Raw genomic sequence first — 25,406 nt, forward strand, 5'->3', positions numbered from 1 at the left:
TGTTGACTTAAGTGAAAGTTCAGCCATGTCAGAACTTTCTATTTATGTGTCATTAACATAGGTAGATAGATAGTAGTTTTAAGGAATTGTCTAGCACATATATTCAAGTCTGCTGCACTTGCGGTGTTTGCTAGTAATCCACTTGACCCACATCCGTTATTTGGAACAGTGTGATGCATTGAATTGTAAGTTTCAATAAAAATTATATGTATAAATAATTACTTTTAATTTCAATCACACATTTTCAATGATCACTGGAAACCACAACTTTCAAAATCATTGGTATGAGTGTCAATCAGCTGTAGTGCTCAATACATTTTTTTGTTGGCCACCATCACTGATTTTACTGGATCACAGGCATATATTAATTGTAAATGTTGCTGATTTAACACTTATTCAACCTTATGATCATGCATAAAACCTGTTTTATTTTCAGCTTGAAAAGATGTAGGGCACATATGTAAGAACTTGCAACACAACAGTACAATGTAGCAAACAAGCTACTGTACTTCAGGGTCATGCATTTGCCCAGTTCACCTTAACTGACTGCTGGTTGCTCTTGTTGGCAAGAGGCAGCCAAATTCAAACCTTACAAGTTTTCTACTTGTTTTGAAGTTTAGAAATTGCTTTAGCCATAACATCTACTAGATTGATCTGCAGTTGCTTTGTCTTTAAGGAAGGCTCTATTACAGAGCTGCTTCACTGAATTAGAAGGTCCCTTCAATCATCTTTACTCCACTGTGTGCACAGAATGTGGTATCTTTCTAACTATTCCCTATTTTCATTTCACAATAAGACATTGTTAAGCATGTTCATCCCATTACTTGATTTTAGTTTTGTTGATATCTCCTCAGAAGGGGTAGCCTTGCTCATTTTATGTGTTGGTCCCCCCCCCCCCCCCCCCCCCCCCCCCTTGATGCTTCTCCCAGAGCACTAAAGGCTTTTGGTTTTTGTTTGACAGGAACCACATTGCTACCATCAGCAGTAAGGCATCTAAAAACATCACTGGCACTGAACAGGGCAATTTCCCTACTACTTGCCTTCCATCAACTGTTTTTGCTTTGACAATTGTACACTAAAGCTCTGTGTCATTCTTGTACCCCAGTTAGTTTATCTATGATCTCTACACACTCAAATACATATGATGTTCCACCATCTAGCCTACTAGCAGTTAATCAATTGTGAATTTAGTTTTTGCCAACTGAGTTTCTCAAGGTTCTTGCCATTTATCGCAACCTCAGTGGATGTAAAAACTTAAGGGAACACTGTGGGGAGCAGTGAACATCAACCCCTCTGCAGTCACCCCTACAATTAGGTTTCTGAAACTCTGTAGCTTACATTTTCTTTCTCCTGTTTCCTATCTTCCCCAATCCCCTGAAGAAAAAATAAAAATATATGCATGTTAAAGTTTCAACAATTATCATGATGTATGCCTGAAACGCTAAGAAGGAGAAATTAATGTGTTAGCACATAAAACTGCTTTCGACTTACCATTGGATTTGTTATACTGATATGAACCAGCAATGATGCTAGCTCAAGATCTTCACTATAGCCATTTTTCAGTGGAACACTTCTGTATCCTGTTCGAAGGCAGAGCACCTACAAATATGAATTATTTTTATTTAAAAAAATTGAATTTGTGCATAATTAATTGCAGGCTAAAATTGCTAATGACATTTTTACTCACCAACAGTAATAACTAATATCTAATTTACAATTACATAAAAGATAAAAGATTATCTTAGGGATTTTGTAAATATGAAGGAAGATTAAGGTTGAACACAGCATTGCCAACAAGATCAGTGGAGATGAATTACAAACTTTGAATTGTTACAAACAGTGAAGAAAATCAGATGTGTCCTATTTCAAGGTTCACCCAGCAATTATGGAAACCTTGGAAAACCTTAACTTGTAAAGACATATGGTAATTAGAATTATTCTCTTGCAATTGAGTCCACTACCATCTCACATGACAAAAATCACCAAGTTTTCAATGCGTCTTGTGGTTTTCAACACTTTACATGAACAACACTTCTGACAGCATACAGTAATTCAGAAATACGTTTGATTTTACTCCTCAGGAAAACTATAACTTATGAAATCTGATGTATGTGGTACCCATTTCAGCAAAGTGGATAAAAAGACAGCAACACAGTATTAACTGTCAAGGCAGACTTCAAATACCATTCACATAAGACAGTTATGATGAACCATTCGCTCTACTGAAACATGTTGAAAGTAAACATCCCTTTACAGAGTTATGCATAGTATCCAGACAATTTACCTGCAGTTTAACTCCCTGTCTCTCTTTTAATGGACTGAATACACACAGATAAATAAAACTCCTGTGTAGCTGTCGACACTTAACAAACTGTATCCACTAATATTTGGTTTTGTTTGTTTACTTTGTTGTTGTTGTTGTTGTTGTCACCGCCATTGTTGTCATCGTCGTCTTCTGTCCAAAGACTGGCTTGAAGCACCTCTTGTAATGTAACAGACTGAGATTCACTTATCCAACATTGTGATACCCGCAACTAAGATACATCACAGTATACGTGCATATTTCTTTTTCCATAGTTAATCTTTGAATTTCTGATAGCATTTCATAGTTGACATCAGTAAAATGCCAACCATAATTCTTTAAGGAGTCGAACTTCCATATATAAAACAGTTTCAAACATCTGAATACTTTACAAATGAATTAATGTGTTAAATTTTCAATGTTAAGCATGTAAAACCATTATCACTGATGATGCAAAACCCTCATTATGATTGTTTTATTAGTTTCAGACTCTCCCCCCTAGTTCACTGAAAAGTACGATCATAGTTAAAGTTTGTTGGAAGTCACTAAGTGTTCTCATTATCAAAAAATAGATAATTTGCAATTTCTTCCAAGAAAAAAGTAGTTTTTGATGTACCTAATGATTATGATATCATACCTCAAGAAATATGTGTTGTAAAAGGATATAATTTCATAGGTACATTCAGTGGGTTATGTGCATACTGTCAGCAAAACGTGTCGTGAATACAATTGGTAGTAAAGAATTAATAAATTAAAACATTACACCTGATGCTGAAGTTTTACTGCACAAACAGGAGGAAATGTAATAAGTGATAAACTTTTTTTCTTTTTCTTTCCAACATTTTGTTCGTCAGTGAGAAAAAAAGGTTTGAAGTTATGAGTAAAACTTGTTATAAGTCACTAAGTCGTCTTATTCTTAAGTAATGGATGGATATGATCTGGGCAATTTGTGCACTGTGAGGTACACTACTTACGTGTATATGTCTTACACAGTTTATAACAATGTAAAAAGTTTAACAGAAAAAAATAACAACAGTTTAAATTTGGTCGATAATTATATGAACTACTGAAAACCAAATTTTTTTGCACCTGGTAGCCATTAGATAGGAAAATGCAACTGACTGTGTGCTCCACATTAGCCATTTGGTAACATAGTTTGCTACGATTCAGAATAAGCTCCGTCTATAAGTTTTCTTTTACTTATATTCAGTTTTAAATGAAATAACAGACCAAATCAAATAACAATAGATATACATAACATGTTGTATTCTCAAAATTACATAATTCACATAACGACTTAAGATACTGAAGAATTATACTTACTGGAAAGACAATCATACTAATTAACATTTTATATATTAAAAACAAAGATTCCAAGACTTACCAAGTGGGAAAACGCCGGTAGATAGGCACAATAAATAAAACACACAAACACACACACAGAATTTCTAGCTTTCACAACCGACGGTTGCTTCTTCAGGAAAGAGGGAAGGAGAGGGAAAGACGAAAGGATGTGGGTTTTAAGGGAGAAGGTAAGGAGTCATTCCAATCCACATACACAGCCGTGTATGTGCGGATGGATATGTGTGTGTGCACGCGCGCGCGAGCAAGCAAGTGTACACCTGTCCTTTTTTCCCCCTAAGGGAAGTCTTTCCGCTCCCGGGATTGGAATGACTCCTTACCCTCTCCCATAAAACCCACATCCTTTCGTCTTTCCCTCTCCTTCCCTCTTTCCTGAAGAAGCAACTGTTGGTTGCGAAAGCTAGAAATTCTGCGTGTGTGTTTTATTTATTGTGCCTATCTTCTGGCGCTTTCCCGCTTGGTAAAGTCTTGGAATCTTTGCTTTTAATATATTTTTCCCATGTGGAAGTTTCTTTCTATTTTATTTACATCATAATTAACATTTTAATTCTTCTGGCCAAATCTGACCACCAAAGTGAAATAGGAAAAATACTGAAATAAGTTAAATATGATAATTCTGGAAATTTCATCAGAAAAGAAATTGTTGATAAAAATAATCAATGCGATTGGTTTAGTCTAAATTGCCAAGCAAATTATAACGTGATTCCTGTAAGGAGATGATTTGGATTATACTGTTAGTCTTAACAAATAAGTAGACACTACTCTGATTATTACAAGATTATGAAAGTAAATGCAGCTGCGGCCACATGGGAGAGTTTTAGAATGTTTTTGCTCAGTCTGACACAGTGTGTCTGTGCTCAAAAGCTTTGCAGTGGAGAAGCAGAAGTGAAGAATCATTCAACAAATGAGGAATTCTGTAAAATTTTGATTGTGAGAACATTATTTCTAATTATGTAGGAATGCAACATCTTCCAAGAGAGTCACCCAATACTTTCTGCATCTGTACCAAATCAAAAGGATGTGATAACATGGTAGTCCATCAGACATCTCCAATTCATCAAGATCAGTATCGACTGTTATAAAATTCTTTCTTGCTCCAAAACATTTCTTTTGCAACTATATGCATAAATTAATGAAAATATTGCAATTTTTGAACTTAAATTTATAAGCAGTTTATGTCCTAGTCATAATGAGAAATGTTCAATTATACATGTCTGCCTATCCTATGCAAGTCTTTTCATCTCTCCATAACTAATGTAACTTGCAATTCATACATTTGAACCTGCTTATTGTGTTCAATCCTTGGCCTCCCTCTGCAATTTTTATCCCACAATTCCCTCCATGACCAAACTGACAAATCTTTTATGCCTCAGGGTGTGTCCAATCAACCGTTCCCTTCTTCTAGCCAAATTTTAGGGTAAAGTGTTTTCCAATTTCTTTTAGTACCACCGCATCACTTATCCAAACTACCCACTTAATTTTCAACTTCCTTCTGCCATACCACATTTCAAAAGAATCTATTCTCTTCTTATCTAAACTGTTCATTATTCACATTTCACTTGTGTGCAAGGTTACATTCCAGTCAAGTCCTTATATTAGTAAACAGCTAACCTTGGGCACAATCCCACTGCCAGGTTGCCTACCTATTGGATTCCATAGATAATAAAGATTTTATTTTCTTTTTCACACAGTTAGTGAGTGAATCAAAAAATTTAAAATGCCAGCATAATCCACTCATTATGAGTCAAAATCTTATGTTAAAGCTTTAATTCTATGAGCCAAGTTTACAGTTAGAAACTGTGTATGTGTCTTGAGGGAATGTAACTATCTGTACAGAAATTACCCAGACTATATTTATTCTGTATTTGAGAATGAGAGCATTAAGCACCATCCAACAAACTTTATACATAATTTCACACTGTCTTGAATCTTGTTCTCAATTCCACAAAATGATGGAAGGGTAAAAGTTTAGCATTTGCTATATTTTCACTGTTCATGCAGTAAAACTGCAGCATCAGCCACAATGTTCTAAATTATTATTTCTCTACTATTACATTACTTGCCATTAAAATTGCTACACCAAGAAGAAATGCAGATGATAAATGGGTTATCTTTGGACAAATATATTATACTAGAACTGACAGGTGATTACATTTTCATTCAATTTGGGTGCATAGATCCTGAGAAATCAGTACTCAGAACAACCACCTCTGGGCGTAATAACGGCTTTGATATGCCTGGGCACTGAGTCAAACAGCGCCTGGATGGCGTGTACAGGTACATCTGCCCATGCACCTTCAACCCGATACCACAGTTCATCAAGAGTATGTTGTTGTTGTTGTTGTTGTTGTTGTTGTTGTGGTCTTCAGTCCTGAGACTGGTTTGATGCAGCTCTCCATGCTACTCTATCCTGTTCAAGCTTCTTCATCTCCCAGTACCTACTGCAACCTACATCCTTCTGAATCTGCTTAGTATAGTCATCTCTTGGTCTCCCTCTACGATTTTTACCCTCCACGCTGCCCTCCAATACTAAATTGGTGATCCCTTGATGCCTCAAAACATGTCCTACCAACCGATCCCTTCTTCTGGTCACATTGTGCCACAAACTTCTCATCTCCCCAATCCTATTCAATACTTCCTCATTAGTTATGTGATCTACCCATTTAATCTTCAGCATTCTTCTGTAGCACCACATTTCGAAAGCTTCTATTATCTTCTTGTCAAAATATTTATCGTCCATGTTTCACTTCCATACATGGCTACACTCCATACAAGTACTTTCAGAAATGACTTCCTGACACTTAAATCTATACTCGATGTTAACAAATTTCTCTTCTTCAGAAACGCTTTCCTTGCCATTGCCAGTCTACATTTTATATCCTCTCTACTTTGACCATCATCAGTTATGTTGCTCCCCAAATAGCAAAACTCCTTTACTATTTTAAGTGTCTCATTTCCTAATCTACTTCCCTCAGCATTACCTGATTTAATTCGACTACATTCCATTATTCTCATTTTGCTTTTGTTTATGTTCATCTTATAACCTCCATTCAAGAAACTGTTCATTCTGTTCAATTGCTCTTCCACATCCTTTGCTGTCTTTGACAGAATTACAATGTTATTGGTAAACCTCAAAGTTTTTATTTCTTCTCCATAGATTTTAATTGCTACCCCAATTTTTTGTTTCCTTTACTGCTTACTCAATATACAGATTGAATGACATCAGGGATAGGCTACAACCCTGTCTCACTCATTTCCCAACCATTGCTTGCCTTTCACACCCCTCGACTCTTATAACTGCCATCTGGTTTATGTACAAATTGTAAATAGCCTTTCACTCCCTATATTTTACTCCTGCCACCTTCAGAATTTGAAAGAGAGTATTCCAGTCAACATTGTCAAAAGCTTTCTCTAAGTCTACAAAAGCTAGAAACGTAGGTTTGCCCTTCCTTAATCTAGCTTCTAAGATAAGTCGTAGGGTCAGTATTGCCTCACGTGTTCCAACATTTCTACGGAAGCCAAACTGATCTTCTCCGAGGTCGGCTTCTACTAGTTTTTCCATTCGTCTGTAAAGAATTCGTGTTAGTATTTTGTAGCTGTGACTTATTAAACTAATAGTTCGGTAATTTTCACATCTGTCAACACCTGCTTTCTTTGGGATTGGAATTATTATATTCTTCTTGAAGACTGATGGTATTTTGCCTGTCTCATACATCTTGCTCACCAGATGGTAGAGTTTTGTCAGGACTGGCTCTCCTGAGGCCGTCAGTAGTTCCAATGGAATGTTGTCTACTCTGGGGGCCTTGTTTCAACTCAGGTCTTTCAGTGCTCTGTCGAACTCTACACACAGTATCTTATCTCCCACTTCATCTTCATCTACATCCTCTTCCAATTCCATAACATTGTCCTCAAGTACATCGGCCTTGTATAGACCCTCTATATACTCTTTCCACCTTTCTGCTTTCCCTTCTTTGCTTATAACTGGGTTTCCATCTGAGCTCTTGTTATTCCTACAAGTGGTTCTCTTTTCTCCAAAGGTCTCTTTAATTTTTCTGTAAGCAGTGAGATAAGCCTCTACATCCTTACATTTGTCCTCTAGCCATCCCTACTTAGCCATTTTGCACTTCCTGTCGATCTCATTTTTGAGACGTCTGTATTCCTTTTTGCCTGCTTCATTTACTGCATTTTTATATTTTCTCCTTTCATCAATTAAATTCAATGTTTCTTCTGTTACCCAAGGATTTCTACTAGCCCTTGTCTTTTTACCTACTTGATCCTCTGCTGCCTTCACTACTTCATCCCTCAAAGCTACCCATTCTTCTTCTACTGTATTTCTTTCCCTTATTCCTGTCAATTGCTCCCTTATGCTCTCCCTCAAACTCTGTACAACCTCTGGTTCTTTTAGTTTATCCATGTCTCATCTCCTTAAATTTCCACCTTTTTGCAGTTTCTTAAGTTTTAATCTACAGGTCATAACCAATAGATTGTGGTCAGAGTCCACATCTGCCCCTGGAAATGTCTTACAATTTAAAACCTGGTTCCTAAATCTCTGTCTTACCATTATATAATCTATTTGATATCTTTTAGTATCTCCAGGCTTCTTCCATGTATACAGCCTTCTTTTATGATTCTTGAACGAAGTATTACCTATGATTAAGTTGTGATCTGTGCAAAATTCTACCAGGCGGCTTCCTCTTTCATTTCTTTGCCCCAGTCCATATTCACCTACTACGTTTCCTTCTCTCCCTTTTCCTACTACCGAATTCCAGTCACCCATGACTATTAAATTTTCATCTCCCTTCGCTATCTGAATAATTTCTTTTATTGATCACACATTTCTTCAATTTCTTCGTCATCTGCAGAGCTAGTTGGCATATAAACTTGTACTACTGTAGTAGGTGTGGGCTTCGTATCTATCTTGGCCACAATAATGCGTTCACTATGCTGTTTGTAGTAGCTTACCCGCATTCCTATTTTCCTATTCATTATTAAACCTACTCCTGCATTACCCCTATTTGATTTTGTGTTTATAACCCAGTGGTCACCTGACCAGAAGTCTTGTTCCTCCTGCCACCGAACTTCACTAATTCCCCCTATATCTAACTTTAACCTATCCATTTCCCTTTTTAAATTTTCTAACCTACCTGCCCGATTAAGGGATCTGACATTCCACGCTCCTATCCGTAGAATGCCAGTTTTCTTTCTCCTGATAACGACATCCTCTTGAGTAGTCCCCGCCCAGAGATCTGAATGGGGGACTATTTTACCTCCGGAATATTTTACCCAAGAGGACACCATCATCATTTAATCTTACAGTAAAGCTGCATGCCCTCGGGAAAAATTACGGCCGTAGTTTCCCCTTGGTTTCAGCTGTTCGCACTACCAGCACAGCTAAGCCGTTTTGGTTATTGTTACAAGGCCAGATCAGTCAATCATCCAGACTGTTGCCCCTGCAACTACTGAAAAGGCTGCAGCCCCTCTTCAGGAACCATACGTTTTGTCTGGCCTCTCAACAGATACCCCTCCATTTTGGTTGCACCTATGGTACGGCCATCTGTATCGCTGAGGCACGCAAGCCTCCCCACCAACGGCAAGGTCCATGGTTCATGGGGGATGCATCAAGAGTAGTGACTGGCATATTGTGATGAGCCAGTTGCTCGGCCACCATTGACCAGACGTTTTCAGTTGGTGAGCGATCTGGATAATGTGCTGGCTGGGGCAGCAGTCGACATCTGTTGACTCAGGGATGGAGACATGGCTGCACGATCCGTTACAGCCATGCAGATAAGATGCCTGTCATCTCGACTGCTAGTGATACGAGGCCGTTGGGATCCAGCACGGCGTTCCGTATTACCCTCCTGAACCCACCGATTCCATATTCTGCAAATTCATTGGATCTTGACCAATGCGAGCAGCAATGTCGTGATACGACACGCCGTAATCACGCTAGGCTACAACCCGACCCTTATCAAAGCTGGATATGTGATGGTACGCATTTCTCCTCCTTACACGAGGCATCACAACGTTTCACCAGGCAATGTCGGTCAACTGCTGTTTGTGTATGAGAAATTAGTTGGAAACTTTCCTCATGTCAGCACTCTGTAAGTGTCGCCACCGGCGCCAACCTTGTGTGAATGTTCTGAAAAGCTTATCATTTGCACGTCACACCATCTTCTTCCTGTGGGTTAAATTTCGTGTCTGTCGTAGGTCATCTTCGTGGTGCAGAAATTTTAATAACCAGTAGTGTAACTCTAATCTCAATGCATTTTGCCTACAGTATGAGGATACTATTGAATGTACTCACCAAAATTGTATCACTGTACAGCATACAGTGCAGGAGATATGACGTGTTTGATTCTTTAAAAAATTCGAAGTTGGGGTTTTCACTGGTAATATCAGAAAAAAATTCATAACATTTACATATACATTCAAAGTTAACAGGTTTCTCTTTTCCAGAAGAACTTTCTTTGCTATTTCCTGTTTGCTATTGAGGGTATGTATTGCTTCATTTCACTGCCACTGCCCCATCATAATAAACCAATCCTTAGACCAGGGAAAGGAGAGACGTAAAATGATTGAGGGTGTACTGGTGGAATAGAGGGCTGTGTAGTGCTGGAATGGGAAGAGGGGATGGGCTAGATAGGTAAGGGCAATGACTAATGAAGGTTGAGGCCAGGAATGTTATGGGAACATAGGCTATATTGCAGGGAGAGTTCCCACCTGCATAATTAGTACAAGCTGGTGTTGGTGGGATGAATACAGATGGCACACGTTGTGAAGCAGACATTCAAATTAAGAATGTCATGTTGGGCAGCAATGGGGCTGTGCAGCTGCTTCTTGGCCACAGTTTGTTGGTGTCCATTCATGCGGACACACAGCTCGTTGGTTGTCATGCTCACGTAGAATGCAGCACTGTGGTTGCAGCATGGTTTGTAAATAACATGATTGGTTTCACAGGTAGCACTGCCTTTGATGGGATAGGTGATGCCTGTGACTGGGCTGGGCTGGAACAGGTGGTGGTAGGATGGCGTACATGTCAGGTCTTGCACCTAGGTCTATTGCGGGGATATGAGCCATGCTGCAAGGGGTTTGGGAGCAGGGGTTGGGTTGGGATGGATGGATGAGTGGATGGATGAGGATATTGTGTAGGTTTGGTGTGTGGCAGAATACCATTGTGGAAAGGGTGAGAAGGATAGTGGGTAGGATATTTATCATTTCGGGGCACTAAGAGTGGTAGTCAAAACTCTGGCGAAAAATGTGGTTCAGTTGCTCCAGTCCTGAGTGGTACTGAGTCATGAAGGCCGAACTGTGGGACTTTGGGTGGTGGTGCGTGACTGGAAAGATAAGGCATGGGAGATATATTTTTCTATAAGGTTGGGAGTGTAATTACAGTCTGTGAAGGCCTCAGTGAGACCCTCGAGAGGGACGGCCTGTCACTACAGATGCAACGGACATGCATGGCTACGTTGTATGGAAGAGACTTTTTGGTATTTCTTGGGTGGCAGTTGTCAAAGTGGATACAGGGATTCCTGGATGGTCACTACCAAGGGATGGTGAAGGTAGCACTGGTCAACATCTTGGGAGCTGCTCAAGGAGTCACTACAGAGAAGAAACAACTTGCAGGGCATGAGAAGTTGTGCTCAAGAGCACGAGATATGGCCACCAGTTCTGCAGTGAAAACACTACAACTATCTCGAAGGAGTGCTGTTCAACATGCCTGCTGTGAACGCAGGCGAAGCCAACATGACCGTCAATCAGTGAGCTGTTGGTGTAAACCACTTCAGAGGCCAGGACATGGCAAGAATCGAGAGGAAGTGACAGCGGACAGCAGTGGGAGGAACTGAGTCCTTAGGGTCATGTGAAAGGTCCAGACGAAGTTGTGGCCTAGGGATACACCATGGAAGCGTACGCGGATGGACCCAGATGGGAGATGGTAAAGGAAAGGGCTCTAGTTCACAAAGGAGGGATCGGGTATGAACTGTGATTGTAAGCCCTGACCTGGACCACTGATTCGGGAGATGTACCACAATGGGTGGGAAAAGGAGACAGTAATTCAGATGCAATGTAACTGGCCAGCAGTTGTGCACGCCTAACCTCCAATAGACTGACTCCACCAGGACACTGGTCACACGACTCATCCTAAAAGCTCCCATCGATTGTTGAACGCCACCGTGGTAAACGCAATGCTTAGGGCACCGCCGAACCATAAAGCAGACTCCCAGAGTCAATATGGAATTGAATAAGGACTCTGTACAGCTGCAGCAGTGTAGAGCAATCTGCAACCTAGTTGGTGTTGCTCAGGCAGCGAAGGGCATTGAGGTGCTGCCAGCACTTCTGCTTAAGCTGACGAAGGTGAGGAAACCAAGTCAATTGTGTATCGAAAACCAGTCCTAAGAATTGATGCGACTCCACTACAGTGAGTGGATTGTCATTAATGTAAAGTTCGGGTTGCGAATGAATGGTACAATGCTGACATAAGTGCATGACACATGACTTTGCGGCTGAAAACTGGAAGCAGTGGGCCAGAGACCACAACTGCGCCTCGTGGAGACTCCCTGTAAGCACCGCCCAGCAACACCAGTACTTGTGGAGCAGTACGAGATCCAGAAGTCATCAGCATACAGAGAAAATTTGACAGATGGCCCTACAGCTGCTGCTAGATAGCCAATGACCACTAAAAATAGAGATACACTCAATACAGAACCCTGTGGAACCCCATTCTCCTGGATATGGGGGTAACTATGGGAGGCACCAACTTGGACACGGAAAGTATGGAGCGACAGGAAATTTTGGATAAAACTCTGAAGTGGGCCCTGCATACCCCACTCATATAATGTGGCAAGGATATAATGTTGCCAGGTCATGTTGTAAGCTTTCCGTAAATAAAAAGATGGCAAACAGCTGTTGATGTCTGGAAAAGGCTATTTGGATGGCAGACTTGTGGGACACAAGATTATCAATGGTAGAGTGACCCTGGCAGAAACCGCCCTGGCATGGAGCCAGTAGGCCACGTGACTCCAGAACCCAACACAACTCCTGACATACGATACGTTCCAGCAGCTTACAAAGAATGCTGGTGAGGCTGATGGGCCAATAGCTATTGACATCAAGTGGGTTTTTACCGGGTTTGAACACCAGAATGATGGTGCTCTCCCTCCATTGCAATGGAGAGGCACCATCGCACCAGATATGGACGAAGGTGACGTGGAGATTTCGCTTGTAGCCGGGTGAGAGATATTCAGTCATCTAGCTGTGGTTCCAACCCAGCCCAGGAGCTGTGTTGGGGCTATGTGCACGGGTGCTGAGGAGCTCCCACTCTGTAAATGGGGCGTTGTAGGGTTCACTGTGGAAAATACTGAACGAGAGGACTTTCCTTTACATCAGCCATTTGAAGGTGTGAAATGCTGGGGGGAGGGGGGGTAATTCTCCAACGCACATGCTTGAGCACAGTGCTCAGCAAAGTGCTTGTCAATTGAATTTGTTTCAGTAGATAACATCTACATCTACATCTACATCCATACTCCGCAAGCCACCTGACGGTGTGTGGCGTAGGGTACCCTGAGTACCTCTATCGGTTCTCCCTTCTATTCCAGTCTCGTATTGTACGTGGAAAGAAGGATTGACGGTATGCTTCTGTGTGGGCTCTAATCTCTCTGATTTTATCCTCATGGTCTTTTCGCGAGATATACGTAGGAGGGAGCAATATACTGCTCGACTCTTCGGTGAAGGTATGTTCTCGAAACTTTAACAAAAGCTCGTACCGAGCTACTGAGCGTCTCTCCTGCAGAGTCTTCCACTGGAGTTTATCTATCATCTCCGTAACGCTTTCGCAATTACTAAATGATCCTGTAACGAAGCGCGCTGCTCTCCGCTGGATCTTCTCTATCTCCTCTATCAACCCTACATGCCACTGATGTCAATGTCAGGGACACCTGTTGGGGTCTGGTACTCAAAAACACACCTGATCTGTGTCCAGACTTGGGAAGGTGACGCATGGCACCCAATGGTCGAGACATACTTCTCCCAACACTCCTTTTTTTGTCCTTTTATAAGCTGGCAAACACGGGCACAGAGCTGTTTAAAAGCTATTATGTGCTCCAGTGGAGCTGTAGAGTCCACCTATTCTCTTTAGTGGCCTCAGCAATTTCAGGCGACCACCAAGGTACTGTCTTTCGCTGGGGGCATCCTAAGCATCAAGGGATCATGGTTTCCGCCGCAGAAACAATCGTTGCAGTGACCTGCTCAACCACCACATTGATGACACCATGTGGGGGAGACTCAATGGTGACAGCAGTGGTAAAGGCTTCCCAATCTGCCTTGGCTGAAGCCCATCTGAGTAGGTGGCCGTAGGCAGTGACAGGAAGATGGGGAAGTGGTCACTACCACATAAGTCGTCATGTGCTCTCCAGTGGATAGATGGGATAAGGCCAGCGAGAGATTAATGGCTGAATATGTATCATTTGGCACACTGAAATGTGTGGGGCACCTGTATTGAGGAGCCAAAGCTCGAGGTGAGTGAGTAGGTCCTCAACATCTTTGCCACGGCCATTAACCTTGGCTCCACCCCACAAAGGGTTATTGGTGTTAAAATCACCCAGAAAGAGAAAAGGTGGGAGGAGATGCAAAATGAGTGGACCCAAAACATGGAGTGGTGCTTCAGCATCTGGAGGGAGGTAGATGTTACAGATGGTAATTTCCTGCGTTGACCTCACTCTGACAGCCACAGCTTCTAAAGGTGTCTGAAGGGGCACAGGTTGGCTACAGACAAAGGTAAGGAGGAAAATACATACTTCATCTGACAGTCTGTCATAGGCAGGATGATTTCTGGAGTACCCCCCGACAGCCAGAAAGGACGGGGGTCTGCATTGCTAGAAAGCAGGTATCTTGAAGGACAATGCGAAAAGCTGGGATACTGCTTACAAGTTGACGTAACTCAGCCAAGTGAGAGAAAAAACTGCTGCAGTCTCACTGGAGAATTATGCCTTCTGTTGTCTGGGGCGGCATGGAGGGACCAGGACGCAAATTAGGCCTCAGTATCACCTGTTGCCACTGGTTGAATGTTGGCATCCAGTACCATGGCATCTGCGGCATCGGTGAGATCTATGTCCACAGGGGACGCCAGAATCTCCACCTCGTCCTCGGACGCACAGCCAGCTGGTGTAGGGGCTACTGAAGGCTCTCGTTTCTTTGAAATTTTGCCCTCTCGCTGCTCCTTAGGGGCTAGCTGGGAGGTCTCCTCTGAACTCACCTCAGGGACAGAGGAAAACCTTGAAGTCCTTTGACCAACAGCTCTTTCAACCACTGGCTGCTGGCGACTGGGAGAGGGGGGGGGGGGGGGGGGGGGGGATCATGGACCATGGGAAGTAGACTCCCAATGGACCACTTCCGCGTAAGAGGAGCCTGAGGAGGCCGTTGCATCTCCGGCTGGAGAGAGGGGACTAGGGGACTACAAGGCTCCCAAGTAGAAGTTTTGGGAGTAACAGAAGAAGATCTGCCAGCCAACTGGAGGGGGGAGGAAAATTGGGCAGCCCTAAGGGACCACTGGAGTAACACGAGATGGGCATAACGGCGTCATCAATGGCGACGCTGTTGTGGCGGTAGCATAAGAAGATCTCATGGGAACAGGGTTAAGTCTTTCATATTCGAGTTTAGCTTTGCAGTACGACAACCTGTCCAGGGTCTTGTGCTCCATAATTTTACACTTCTTTTGGAGTACAGGGCAGTCCGGCGAGCAGGGGGTCTGATGCTGTCCACGGTTCACACATATGGCAGGGGCTGCACAAAGAGTTTTCAGATGTAGTGAATGTCCGCAGTCTCTACATGTGGCGCTGGAAGGGCACCGGGAAGACATGGGCCTGAATTTCCAGCACTTAAAGCACCACATGTGGGAGGGACACAGAGTTTGGCATCACATTAGTACACCATCAACTTGGCCTTTTCAGGTAATGGATCACCCTAAAAGGCCAAGATGAAGGCACCAGTGGCAACCCTTTTGTCTTTGGCTCCAGATGAAATGAAGACCCCACTGTTCTAAATTGGCATGTAGCTCGTCATCGGACTGTAATAGGAGGTCATGATGAAAAATAATTCCCTGGACCATACTGAGGCTTTTGTGGGGAGTGACCGAAACAAGAATATCACCCAGCTTGTCACAGGCGAGTAATGCTCGGGACTGGATTGCGGATGCCGTCTGAATCAAAACCAACCCATTGCGCATTTTGGACAGCACTGTCACTTCCTCAAACTTATCCTCCAGGTGCTCAACAAAAACAGAGGCTTAGTTTCCAGAAAGGAAGACCCATCAGTTCTGCTGCACACTAAGTGACATGGCGATTACAGATCCTGTCTCTCTGAAGCCATATGTTCCTACCAAGGTGTTTCTACGGAGGGGAACGATTTAGGGTCATACCTGTTAGCATTGAAATCAACATTTCCTTTCTTAGAGATTGCTGGGGCCATTTGGTCTCCAGCAAAAGATGACTTAGTCAGCTTCATTGCGAGTCATCCATCCTGACTCCACCCACTCTGATCAGGGGCTCTCCCCTTGGGCACCACTCAGCCACAGCAAAAGCCACCTAGCATGATGGCGATTGCCAAGAGAGTCCTGATGCCCGAGGAAGACAGGCATCTACTCCTTGGCACATGTGGGGAGTTTACAGCTCATTCATCAGTGGTGTCGTCCCTGTGTTGTCAGGGGGCTACCACCAAATGGGTACATGATGGCCCCACTACAAGAGACTGGCTACCATGCTGGATATTGGGTGCAGAGAAATTCATTAATGTCAAGGGAGTGAAAGAGGACAAGAAATAATGGAAGAAGATGACGTACCCCGGAAAGTGTCCTCACCTAAACATGTATGTTGGAACGTAAGTAGTGGCAACACTGCTAAGGAGTCACTATGCAATGGAATCTACTATTGTTGCTAATAGAACACATTCTTGACATACTTGCCTTACCTCCGATCAAATGGACTCGCCCGGCCCACGTGCGCACAAACGAGGAAACACATCCCTCTGTGAGGGAGTGGTCTAATGTAACGATGTGTTTTCAAAACAGGAACAATGGAGTTGGATCAAGACTGAATGTGCCAGAGGTCATACAGCACGACAGTGTCATCACAGTCTTCAAGAGGCATGCGGGGAATCAGCATTGCCATACAGAACTGTGGCACGTTGGGTAACAGCCTTGAATGAAGTTCAGCAAACTGTGGGAGACATGCATTGGGCAGGTCATCCTAGCATCTCTGAAGATTGGTTTGGTTTGTGGGATTAAAGGGACCAGACTGCAACAGTCATCAGTCCCTTGTTCCAAAACTTAAAAACTACAACACAGAGGAAAAAATGGATAACAGAGACAACAGACGACACAGGACAAGAAAAAAATCACATGCGGTGGTTGGCCGACCATAGAGAAAAAAAAGGGAAAAGCCAACCACCAACACACATTAAAAACTCAGTCTAAAATCGTAAGCCAAAGGCCAGAATCAACACAAAAAAACATAACAAACACTCAGATTAAACGATAAAAACGCCCTGCCTGAATAAAACATAAAACTAAGCCAGCCATAGCAGGGTCCTCAGTTAAAAGGGCAGGGAGCGTATCAGGCAGCACAAATGTCTGCCTGACCACAGCTAAAAGGGGGCAGGCCAACAAAATGTGGGCCATCGTCAAAGCAGTAAATAACTGTGTGTCAGCCGTGACTGGCCAATGTGGAGCCGGCAAAGGACTACCGCGTCCCTGCAAGTGGCTCGCAGGGATGACTGCCACACAGCTGTCGTCTCCTTGACAACACGGAGTTTATTATGCGTGGTCAGTTCGCGCCATTCATCGTCCCATAGCGCAATGTAAGACTGCCCTCATATCAGTCTGAGAGGCCAACATCCAGAGATGGTTTACTCGTGGCCTCTTTCGCCAGGCGGTCAACATGTTCATTGCCCGGGATACCGACATGACCAGAGGTCCACACAAAGATCATAGAGCAGCTGCAACAGGCAAGACTATGCAGGGACTCCTGGATAGCCATCACCAGACGAGAATGAGGGAAACACTGGTCGAGAGCTCATAAACTGCTCAGGGAATCGCTACAGATCACAAAGGACTCACCTGAGCAGGAGCGGATAAACTCTAGGGTACGAAAGATGGCGACCAGCTCAGCAGTGTAAACGCTGCACCCAGCCGGCAATGAACATTGTTTGGAATGGTCCCCTAGAGTTAGCGCATAATGGACACACCCAGCAACCATCGAGCCATCAGTGTAAACAATGCCAGAGTCCTAATACGTTGCGAGGAGGGAAAGAAAGCAGCGGCATATAAAGCCGCGGCTCAGGATGGACTGTTCGGTGCTGGCCGGAATGCATAATGCGGGTCTTGGCAGCCGAAATCTGAAAACCATGCGCTACAGCCCAAGACTATGCCTTGTGGATAGTGCCCTGTAGCTGACGTTCAGCAGCTGCAATGCCAGTAGAGCTGTAGTAAAGGCAGAAGTTGTCAGCATACAGGGAAGCGGAGACAGAATTTCCCACCGCTGCAGCGAGCCCGTTTATTGCAATTAAAAACAGGCAGACACTGAGGACAGATCCCTGTGGTACCACGTTCTCCTGGACTTGGGAGGAACTATGGGAGGCCGCGGCTTGCATGCGGAAGGTACGATACGGCAGAAAATTTCGCATAAAGATCGGCAAAGGGCCCCAAAGACCCCATCCATGAAGCGTAGAAAGAATGTGATGACGCCATCTCATATTGTACGCCTTCCACATGTCGAAAAAGACAGCAACAAGGTGCTGACGGCGGGCAAAGTCAGTACGGATGGCCGACTGCAGCCTCACCAGATTGTCGGCCGTGGAGCGGCCTTTACAGAACCCACCCTGAGGCGGAGCCAGAGGGCCCCGAGACTCCAGTACCCAATTCAAGCATCAGCTCACCATCCGTTCAAGCAACTTGCAAAGAACGTTGATGAGGCTAATGGGACAGTAGCTGTCCACCTCCAAAGGGTGCTTGTTAGGTTACAGAATGGGGATAACAATACTTTCCCGCGATTGCGACGGAAACTTACCCTCGACCCAGAGACAGTTGTAAAGAACGAGGAGCCGTCGATGGAAGTCCACCGAAAGGCGTTTCAGCATCTGACAGTGGATGTGATCTGGCCCAGGAGCAGTATCAGGGCAAGCGGCTAGGGCACTGCGAAATTCCCACTCACTGAATGGAACATTGTACGATTCTGGATCGTGGGTGCGAAACGAAAGGCTCCAACGTTCCATCCCCTCTTTAATGGAGCAGAAGGCCAGGGGGTAATTCGCAGAAGCGGAACTCAGAGCAAAATGCTCTGCCAAGCAATTTGCAATGGCGTCGGAGTCAGTACAGACTGCTCCATTCAATGAGAGCACTGGGATGCTGACAGGGGTTCGATAGCCATAGAGGCGTCGGATCTTGGCCAAGACCTGCAATGGAGAGACATGGAGGTCAATTGTGGAAACATACCGCTCCCAGCATTCCTGCTTGCATTGGCGGATAAGGTGGCAGGCCCGTGCACGCAGCCGTTTGAAGGCGATAAGGTATTCTATGGAGGGATGTTGCTTGTGACGCTGGAGCGCCCGCCAGCGATCTTTAATCGCTTCAGCGATCTCAGGCGACCACCAAGGCACAGACCTCCGCCGAGGGGACCCAGAAGAACGGGGAATGGCAGATTCTGTGGCAGTAATGATGCTGGTGGTGACTGAGTGAACCACCGCATCAATGTCATCATTAGAGAGAGGCTCAATAGCGGCAGTGGAGGAGAACAAGTCTCAGTCAGCCTTATTCATTGCCCATCTGCTGGGGCGCCCGGAAGAGTGACGCCTTGGCAGTGACAGAAAGATCAGAAAGTGGTCACTACCACACAGGTCGTCATGCACACTCCATTGGACAGATGGTGAGAGGCTAGGGCTGCAGATCGAAAGGTCAATGGCGGAGTATGTGCCATGCGCCACACTGAAGTGTGTGAAGGTACCATCATTTAAAATCGAGAGATCGAGCTGTGCCAATAAATGCTCAATGTTGGCGCCTCGACCTGTTGCCACTGACCCACCCCACAGAGGGTTATGGGTGTTGAAGTCGCCCAGTAACAAGAAAGGTGGCAGCAATTGGGCTATCAGCGCAGCCAGGACATGCTGCGCGACATCACCATCTGGTGGAAGGTAAATACTGCAGACGGAAACAGCCTGTGGCGTCCACACCTGAACACCAACAGCCTCTAAAGGTGTTTGTAGAGGGACAGACTCGCTGTGAAGAGAGTTAAGGACATAGATACAGACGCCACCAGGCACCCTTTCATAAGCAGCCCGGTTCTTATAATAACCCCGATAGCCACGGAGGGTGGGGGTTCGCATTGCTGGAAACCAAGTTTCCTGAAGAGAAATGCAGAAGAAAGGGTGAAGGCTGATAAGTTGGCGGAACTCAGATAGATGGCGGAAGAAACCGCTGCAGTTCCACTGGAGGATGGTCCTGTCTGAGAAAGGCGTGATGGGACTGGGAAGGCAGATTACGCTGCTGGGTCACCTGCTGCCTCCGATTAAGCACCTCTGCTAGTGCTATCCATGGTGTCTGAAGGACCGGCAAGATCGAGGTCCTCAGCGGACGCCAGAATCTCCACCTCGTCCTCAGATGCACAGCGGGAAGGTTGCAGTGGGGTGGGTGCCACCGCGAGTTCCTTGGGCTTAGAGCTCTTCTTCTTAGATTTCTCACACTGCTCCTTGGGTTTCACTGGCTGGGAGGGCTTCACCTATTCAATCTCCAGCACTGAGGAGGATCGCGAAGCCCTACGACCAGCTAATTGTTGGCACTTACGCCACTGTCGGTTGTCAGCCTTCCCACTGGTAGAAACCTGGGAAGGGAGGGACCCAAGGGACCCCTTGCAAGCTTGAGAAGCCAAAGAAGTTGGACACTTCTCCGGCTGCGAAGTGGGGATGGATGTCCCCGATGTGTGAGGGGGTGTGCTCCCGAGGTAGGTGGCGTGGGAGCAACAGGGGGGATAGTGCCCCCCACGGGCAAGGGGGCATGTGGAGTTGTACGGCTCTGTGATGTGACTGGAGTATGCTGAACTGATGGGGCTAACACGGTTGTCGTTGCAGCAGCATAGGAGGAAGTCATTGGTACTGGATGTAGTCGTTCATATTTCCACTTGGCCTCAGTATAGGTCAGCCGGTCAAGGGTCTTATATTCCATGATTTTGCGTTCTTTCTGTAAGATCCTGCAGTCTGGCGAGCAAGGTGAATGGTGCTCTCTGCAGTTGACACAGATGGGAGGCGGGGCGCATGGAGTATCGGTATGAGATGGGCGTCCGCAATCTCGACATGTGAGGCTGGAAGTGCAGCGGGAAGACATGAGGCCGAACTTCCAGCACTTAAAGCACCGCATCGGTGGAGGGATATAGGGTTCGACGTCACATCGGTAGACCATCACCTTGACCTTCTCTGGTAATGTATCACCTTCGAAGGCCAAGATAAAGTCACCGGTAGCTATCTGATTGTCCCTCGGACCCCGATGAACACGTCGGATGAAATGTACACCTCGGCGCTCTAAATTGGCACGCAGCTCGTCATCAGACTGTAAAAGAAGGTCCCTAAGGAAAATAATACCCTGGACCATATTTAGACTCTCATGTGGTGTGATGGTAACGTTAACATCCCCCAACTTGTCACAAGCAAGTAACCTGCGTGACTGGGCAGAGGATGCCGTTTTTATCAAGACTGACCCAGAGCGCATTTTGGACAAGCCCTCCAGCTCCCCAAACTTGTCCTCTAAATGCTCGACGAATACCTGAGGCTATGTGGATAGAAAAGATTCCCCATCAGCTCTCGTACAAATTAAGAATCGTGGCAAACAACTGTGACTGCCATCCTGAGACTTACCTCCCACGGTGTGGCCAGGGAGGGGAATGCTTTTGGATTGTACTTCTGAGCATTAAATTGAGCCCGAGAACGCTTAGAGACTGCTCGCAGCTGGCCACCAGCGAGAGATGATGTACCATGCTTCATTGCGGGTCATCCGCCCTGATGCCACCTACTCCGACCAAGGGCCCTCCCCACGGGCGCCACCCAGCCTCAGCAAGGGCCACTTGGCAGGATGGCCATTGCCGGGAATCCCAATGCCCCAGGGAGATGAACATCTACTCCTTGGTATACGTGGGGAGTTAACGGGCACATGCATCAGAAGAGCGATCCCTGTGTTGTCAGGGGGCTACAACCAACAGGGTACATGGCAGCCCCACCACAATGGATTGGCTACTGTGCTGGATTTTAGGTGACACACAGTCCATGGTCGTTGTCTCCACAAAAAGCAACACTACACAGTGCATAGTGAAAATTGCATCCATGAACACATCCTCGCCCAAGAGATGGAGAACGAGTGGGACGACAATGCAAGCTAGAGCACAATGGACAAAATGCACCATGTAAGGACCCTTCCCCAGCCGGCTCGCTCTTCGGAAGAATTTTGAGATATGGAGGTCAAACCCAACAGGGGACCATCACATAAGGCCAAATCTTTTGAGACTCCTTTTAGTCCCTTCTTACGACAGGCAGGAATACCGCGGGCCTGTTCTAACCCCCAAACCAGCAGGGGAGCATCTCTGAAGAAGACGCACATGCTGTTGTTTCATTAGTGGACAGTGATCGACGCCATACGATTTGTGAGCTCACCCACAAAACCGGATTAGCGCATCCTGAAGGAACGCCCGGGAATGCGAAAAATTACATCATGATGGCTTCTGTATGACTTGACGGAAATGCAGAAATGGGTGTGTTACGGTGCTGCTCAGACACGCTTGGAGCGCTATGAGTGCGAACGAAGGAGAGGCTTTCATATGCTATAACACTGAATGAGACATGAACCACATTGTACGAACCAAAACTGAAATGCCAATCCAGTGAATGGCGTCATTATGGATTGCTGCAAAAGTCGAAAGCCCTAGTATTGTGAAAGTTATGGCGATTCTCATGTACGACTGTGATGGTGTTATCCTAATGAATTATGTTCCTCCATGGCAGACCGTCAATGCACAGTATTACTGTTTGTTTTTGAAGCATCACTTGTGACCAGCTTCGTGAAAGAAGCGGTGACAATTTATGCGCAGCCCACCCATCATTTTGCACCATTATGCACGGGCGCATACAGAGCAAGTTGTGGCTGCTCTGTTTGGTCAATGGGACTGGGAAGTACTGTACCATCCACCATACTCCCCGGACTTAAGTCCTAGTGACTTTGATTTGATAGGCAGAAGACTGCTCCATTCGCACCATCAATAGAACAGGCTCTGCTAACTATTCCTTCCATATTGCTGGTAACGGGTTCTACACAACGCTGGTGGCTACTTTGAAGGACAGTAACAGTTGCAAACATGTAATTCTTTTGTATCGGTTGTGAATAAATAGTTGCCACTATTTAAGTTCCAACCACTTTAGTGGAATTGCAGGTGGAGATGCAAACCCGTGACAAGCAGAGGTTCAGGAATTCGAATCTAAGGGCACTATGGGTAACCTGTGCACCACATAAGGTGCGCTTCCCCATATGTCCCGCACTTCTGTAGAATTTGGAAAGTGGCAGGTTAAACCATAAAATGCGACCTGAACTTATAGGACCAAAATGTGTGAGGCTCCTTTTCGCCACCTCTTATGACAGGTAGAAATACCATCGTCCTATTCTAACCCCTGAATCCACAGAGGGGTGTGGTATAGGAATTTGGGATTGCATAGCACGAGAATTTTGCAGATGGAGAGAAAGTATTACAAGGAGGTTGAGGCCTGATTAATATGATTTTGGAGGACTATGTTGGTGAGGATTAAGGATTGGCAGAATCTGAACAGATGGAGGTCACTGTGGAAGCAAGGGTGGCAGTCTGAGATAGGTGATTTGATGGTAAGGCCATCTGGAGGGATTCCATGCATCAAGAAACAACACAGGAACAGTATGTGGGACTGGATCCTTGCTAGGGATAAAGAAACTTTTCTGTACTGATGCAGATGGAAGGAGCAAGGAAATATGGTGATGGATAAAAAATGTAAAAATACATAAATAATCTAAAATTACATCCAAAACAATTCACAAAAACACACCCAAACACATGGTTTGCAACGCAACAAGAGAAACACACAATAGGAGAGAAAGAAGGACCTGTCACCAAGTATAGTAATGCATTAGAAAATATTAACAAAGGAAAACAGCACTAAATTACCAGTTAGAAGAAGAGACATGAGGCAAAATCAAACACTGGAAAATCCAGAATGTAATGTAATAATATTAGAAAAAGGAAAAAAGACTGTCAGAAAGCGAGCTTTTGGACAACAAGGTCTTCATAAAAAATAGACAGCATATGCACACATACTCGAGCAAATACAACTCACACATACGACCACAGCCTCTGACTGCTGAAGCCAGACTGCAAGCAGCAGTGCATGGTGGGTGATGGGGCATAAATGACAATCTTTAAAAATCAGTTTAGATTTAAACAAGGAAGGAACTCTATAAACACAATCAATAAGTTTACTACAAAAATATGCTGATTACATAAGGGTAGAAAGATCACAGTAATATCCTGTGGTGCGACAAAAGCGTTTAATTCACTGAACCACTCATACTTCTACGGAATCAGGGACACTGCTTTACAATGCATTAACTTTTACTTAACAGGTAGGAAACGAAGAGTAATTCTAACTTCAAATTCACGTAATTACTCCCCAACATGGAAAACTATTTCCAAGGAGGCCCACAATGTTCCGTATTGGGTCCCTATCTGTTCCTCTTCTAAGTACACAACCTATCACTTGCTAGTGATATTCATTTAGTTTTATTTAGTCATGTTCATTTAGTTTTATTTTCTGATGATACATCAGTTTTAATTGGAAAAGAGGTGCCTGAAAGAATCCCAGAAAGTGTCAATCACTCCCTCCCCCTTTTCCACTATCGCATCTCACGATATGAGCAGGAAGATGTGGAAGAGAGGAAAACTGTGAATATGCCACATTATTATTTACATAGTTAGTTTCCTGTTACATGGATCATTTATACAATAAATCATAATGATGTGGAATGAGTCATTTTACATTCATATCACAAAATTAATTTGCAAATACGGTTACATGCTGATTATTTGTAAGTTGGTTTTGTTTATCATTATTATTATGAAACATACAGATGTAAGTTAGTAATTCCTACCTGTCACCTTTTATATGTTGTTGTTGTTATTGTTCTACCAACCGATCCCTTCTTCTAGTCAACTTGTGCCACAAATTCCTCTTCTCCCCAATTCTATTCAATACCCCCTCAATAGTTACGTGATCTACCCATCTGATCTTTAGCATTCTTCTTTAGCACCACATTTCGAAAGCTTCTATTCTCTTCTTGTCTAAACTATTTATCGTCCAGGTTTCACATCCATACATAGCTACTAAAGTAAAAACTAAACTCCTCCCGAACAGGCCATGAAGGCCTGACTGTACTGACCGGCCGCTGTGTTATCACAGCCCACAGGCATCACTGGATGCAGATATGGAGGGGCATGTGGTTAGCACACCACTCTCCTGGCTGTTTGTCAGTTTCCAGGACCGGAGCCGCTACTTTTGAATCAAGTAGCTCCTCAGTTTGCCTCACAAGTGCTGAGTGCACCCCGCTTGACAACAGCACTCGGCAAACCGGATAGCGACCCATCCAAGTGCTAGCTCGGCCCGACAGTGCTTAACTTTGGTGATCTGATGGGAACCGGTGTTACCG

At 44.5% G+C, this 25,406-nt stretch overlaps 1 protein-coding gene across 1 annotated transcript in view; it reads right to left on the bottom strand.

Annotated features, from left to right (window-relative positions):
- Nucleotides 1–25,406, bottom strand: part of LOC126268133 (1-phosphatidylinositol 4,5-bisphosphate phosphodiesterase gamma-1) — a 255,096-nt gene that overhangs the window by 29,855 nt on the left and 199,835 nt on the right. Inside the window, exon 21 of the mRNA XM_049973664.1 lies at nucleotides 1,492–1,599. Coding sequence (XP_049829621.1) covers nucleotides 1,492–1,599 — 108 coding nt within the window. The remainder of the gene's footprint in view (nucleotides 1–1,491; nucleotides 1,600–25,406) is intronic.

Source organism: Schistocerca gregaria, chromosome 4 (assembly GCF_023897955.1).
Source record: "Schistocerca gregaria isolate iqSchGreg1 chromosome 4, iqSchGreg1.2, whole genome shotgun sequence".
In the NCBI taxonomy this organism is placed as follows: domain Eukaryota; kingdom Metazoa; phylum Arthropoda; class Insecta; order Orthoptera; family Acrididae; genus Schistocerca; species Schistocerca gregaria.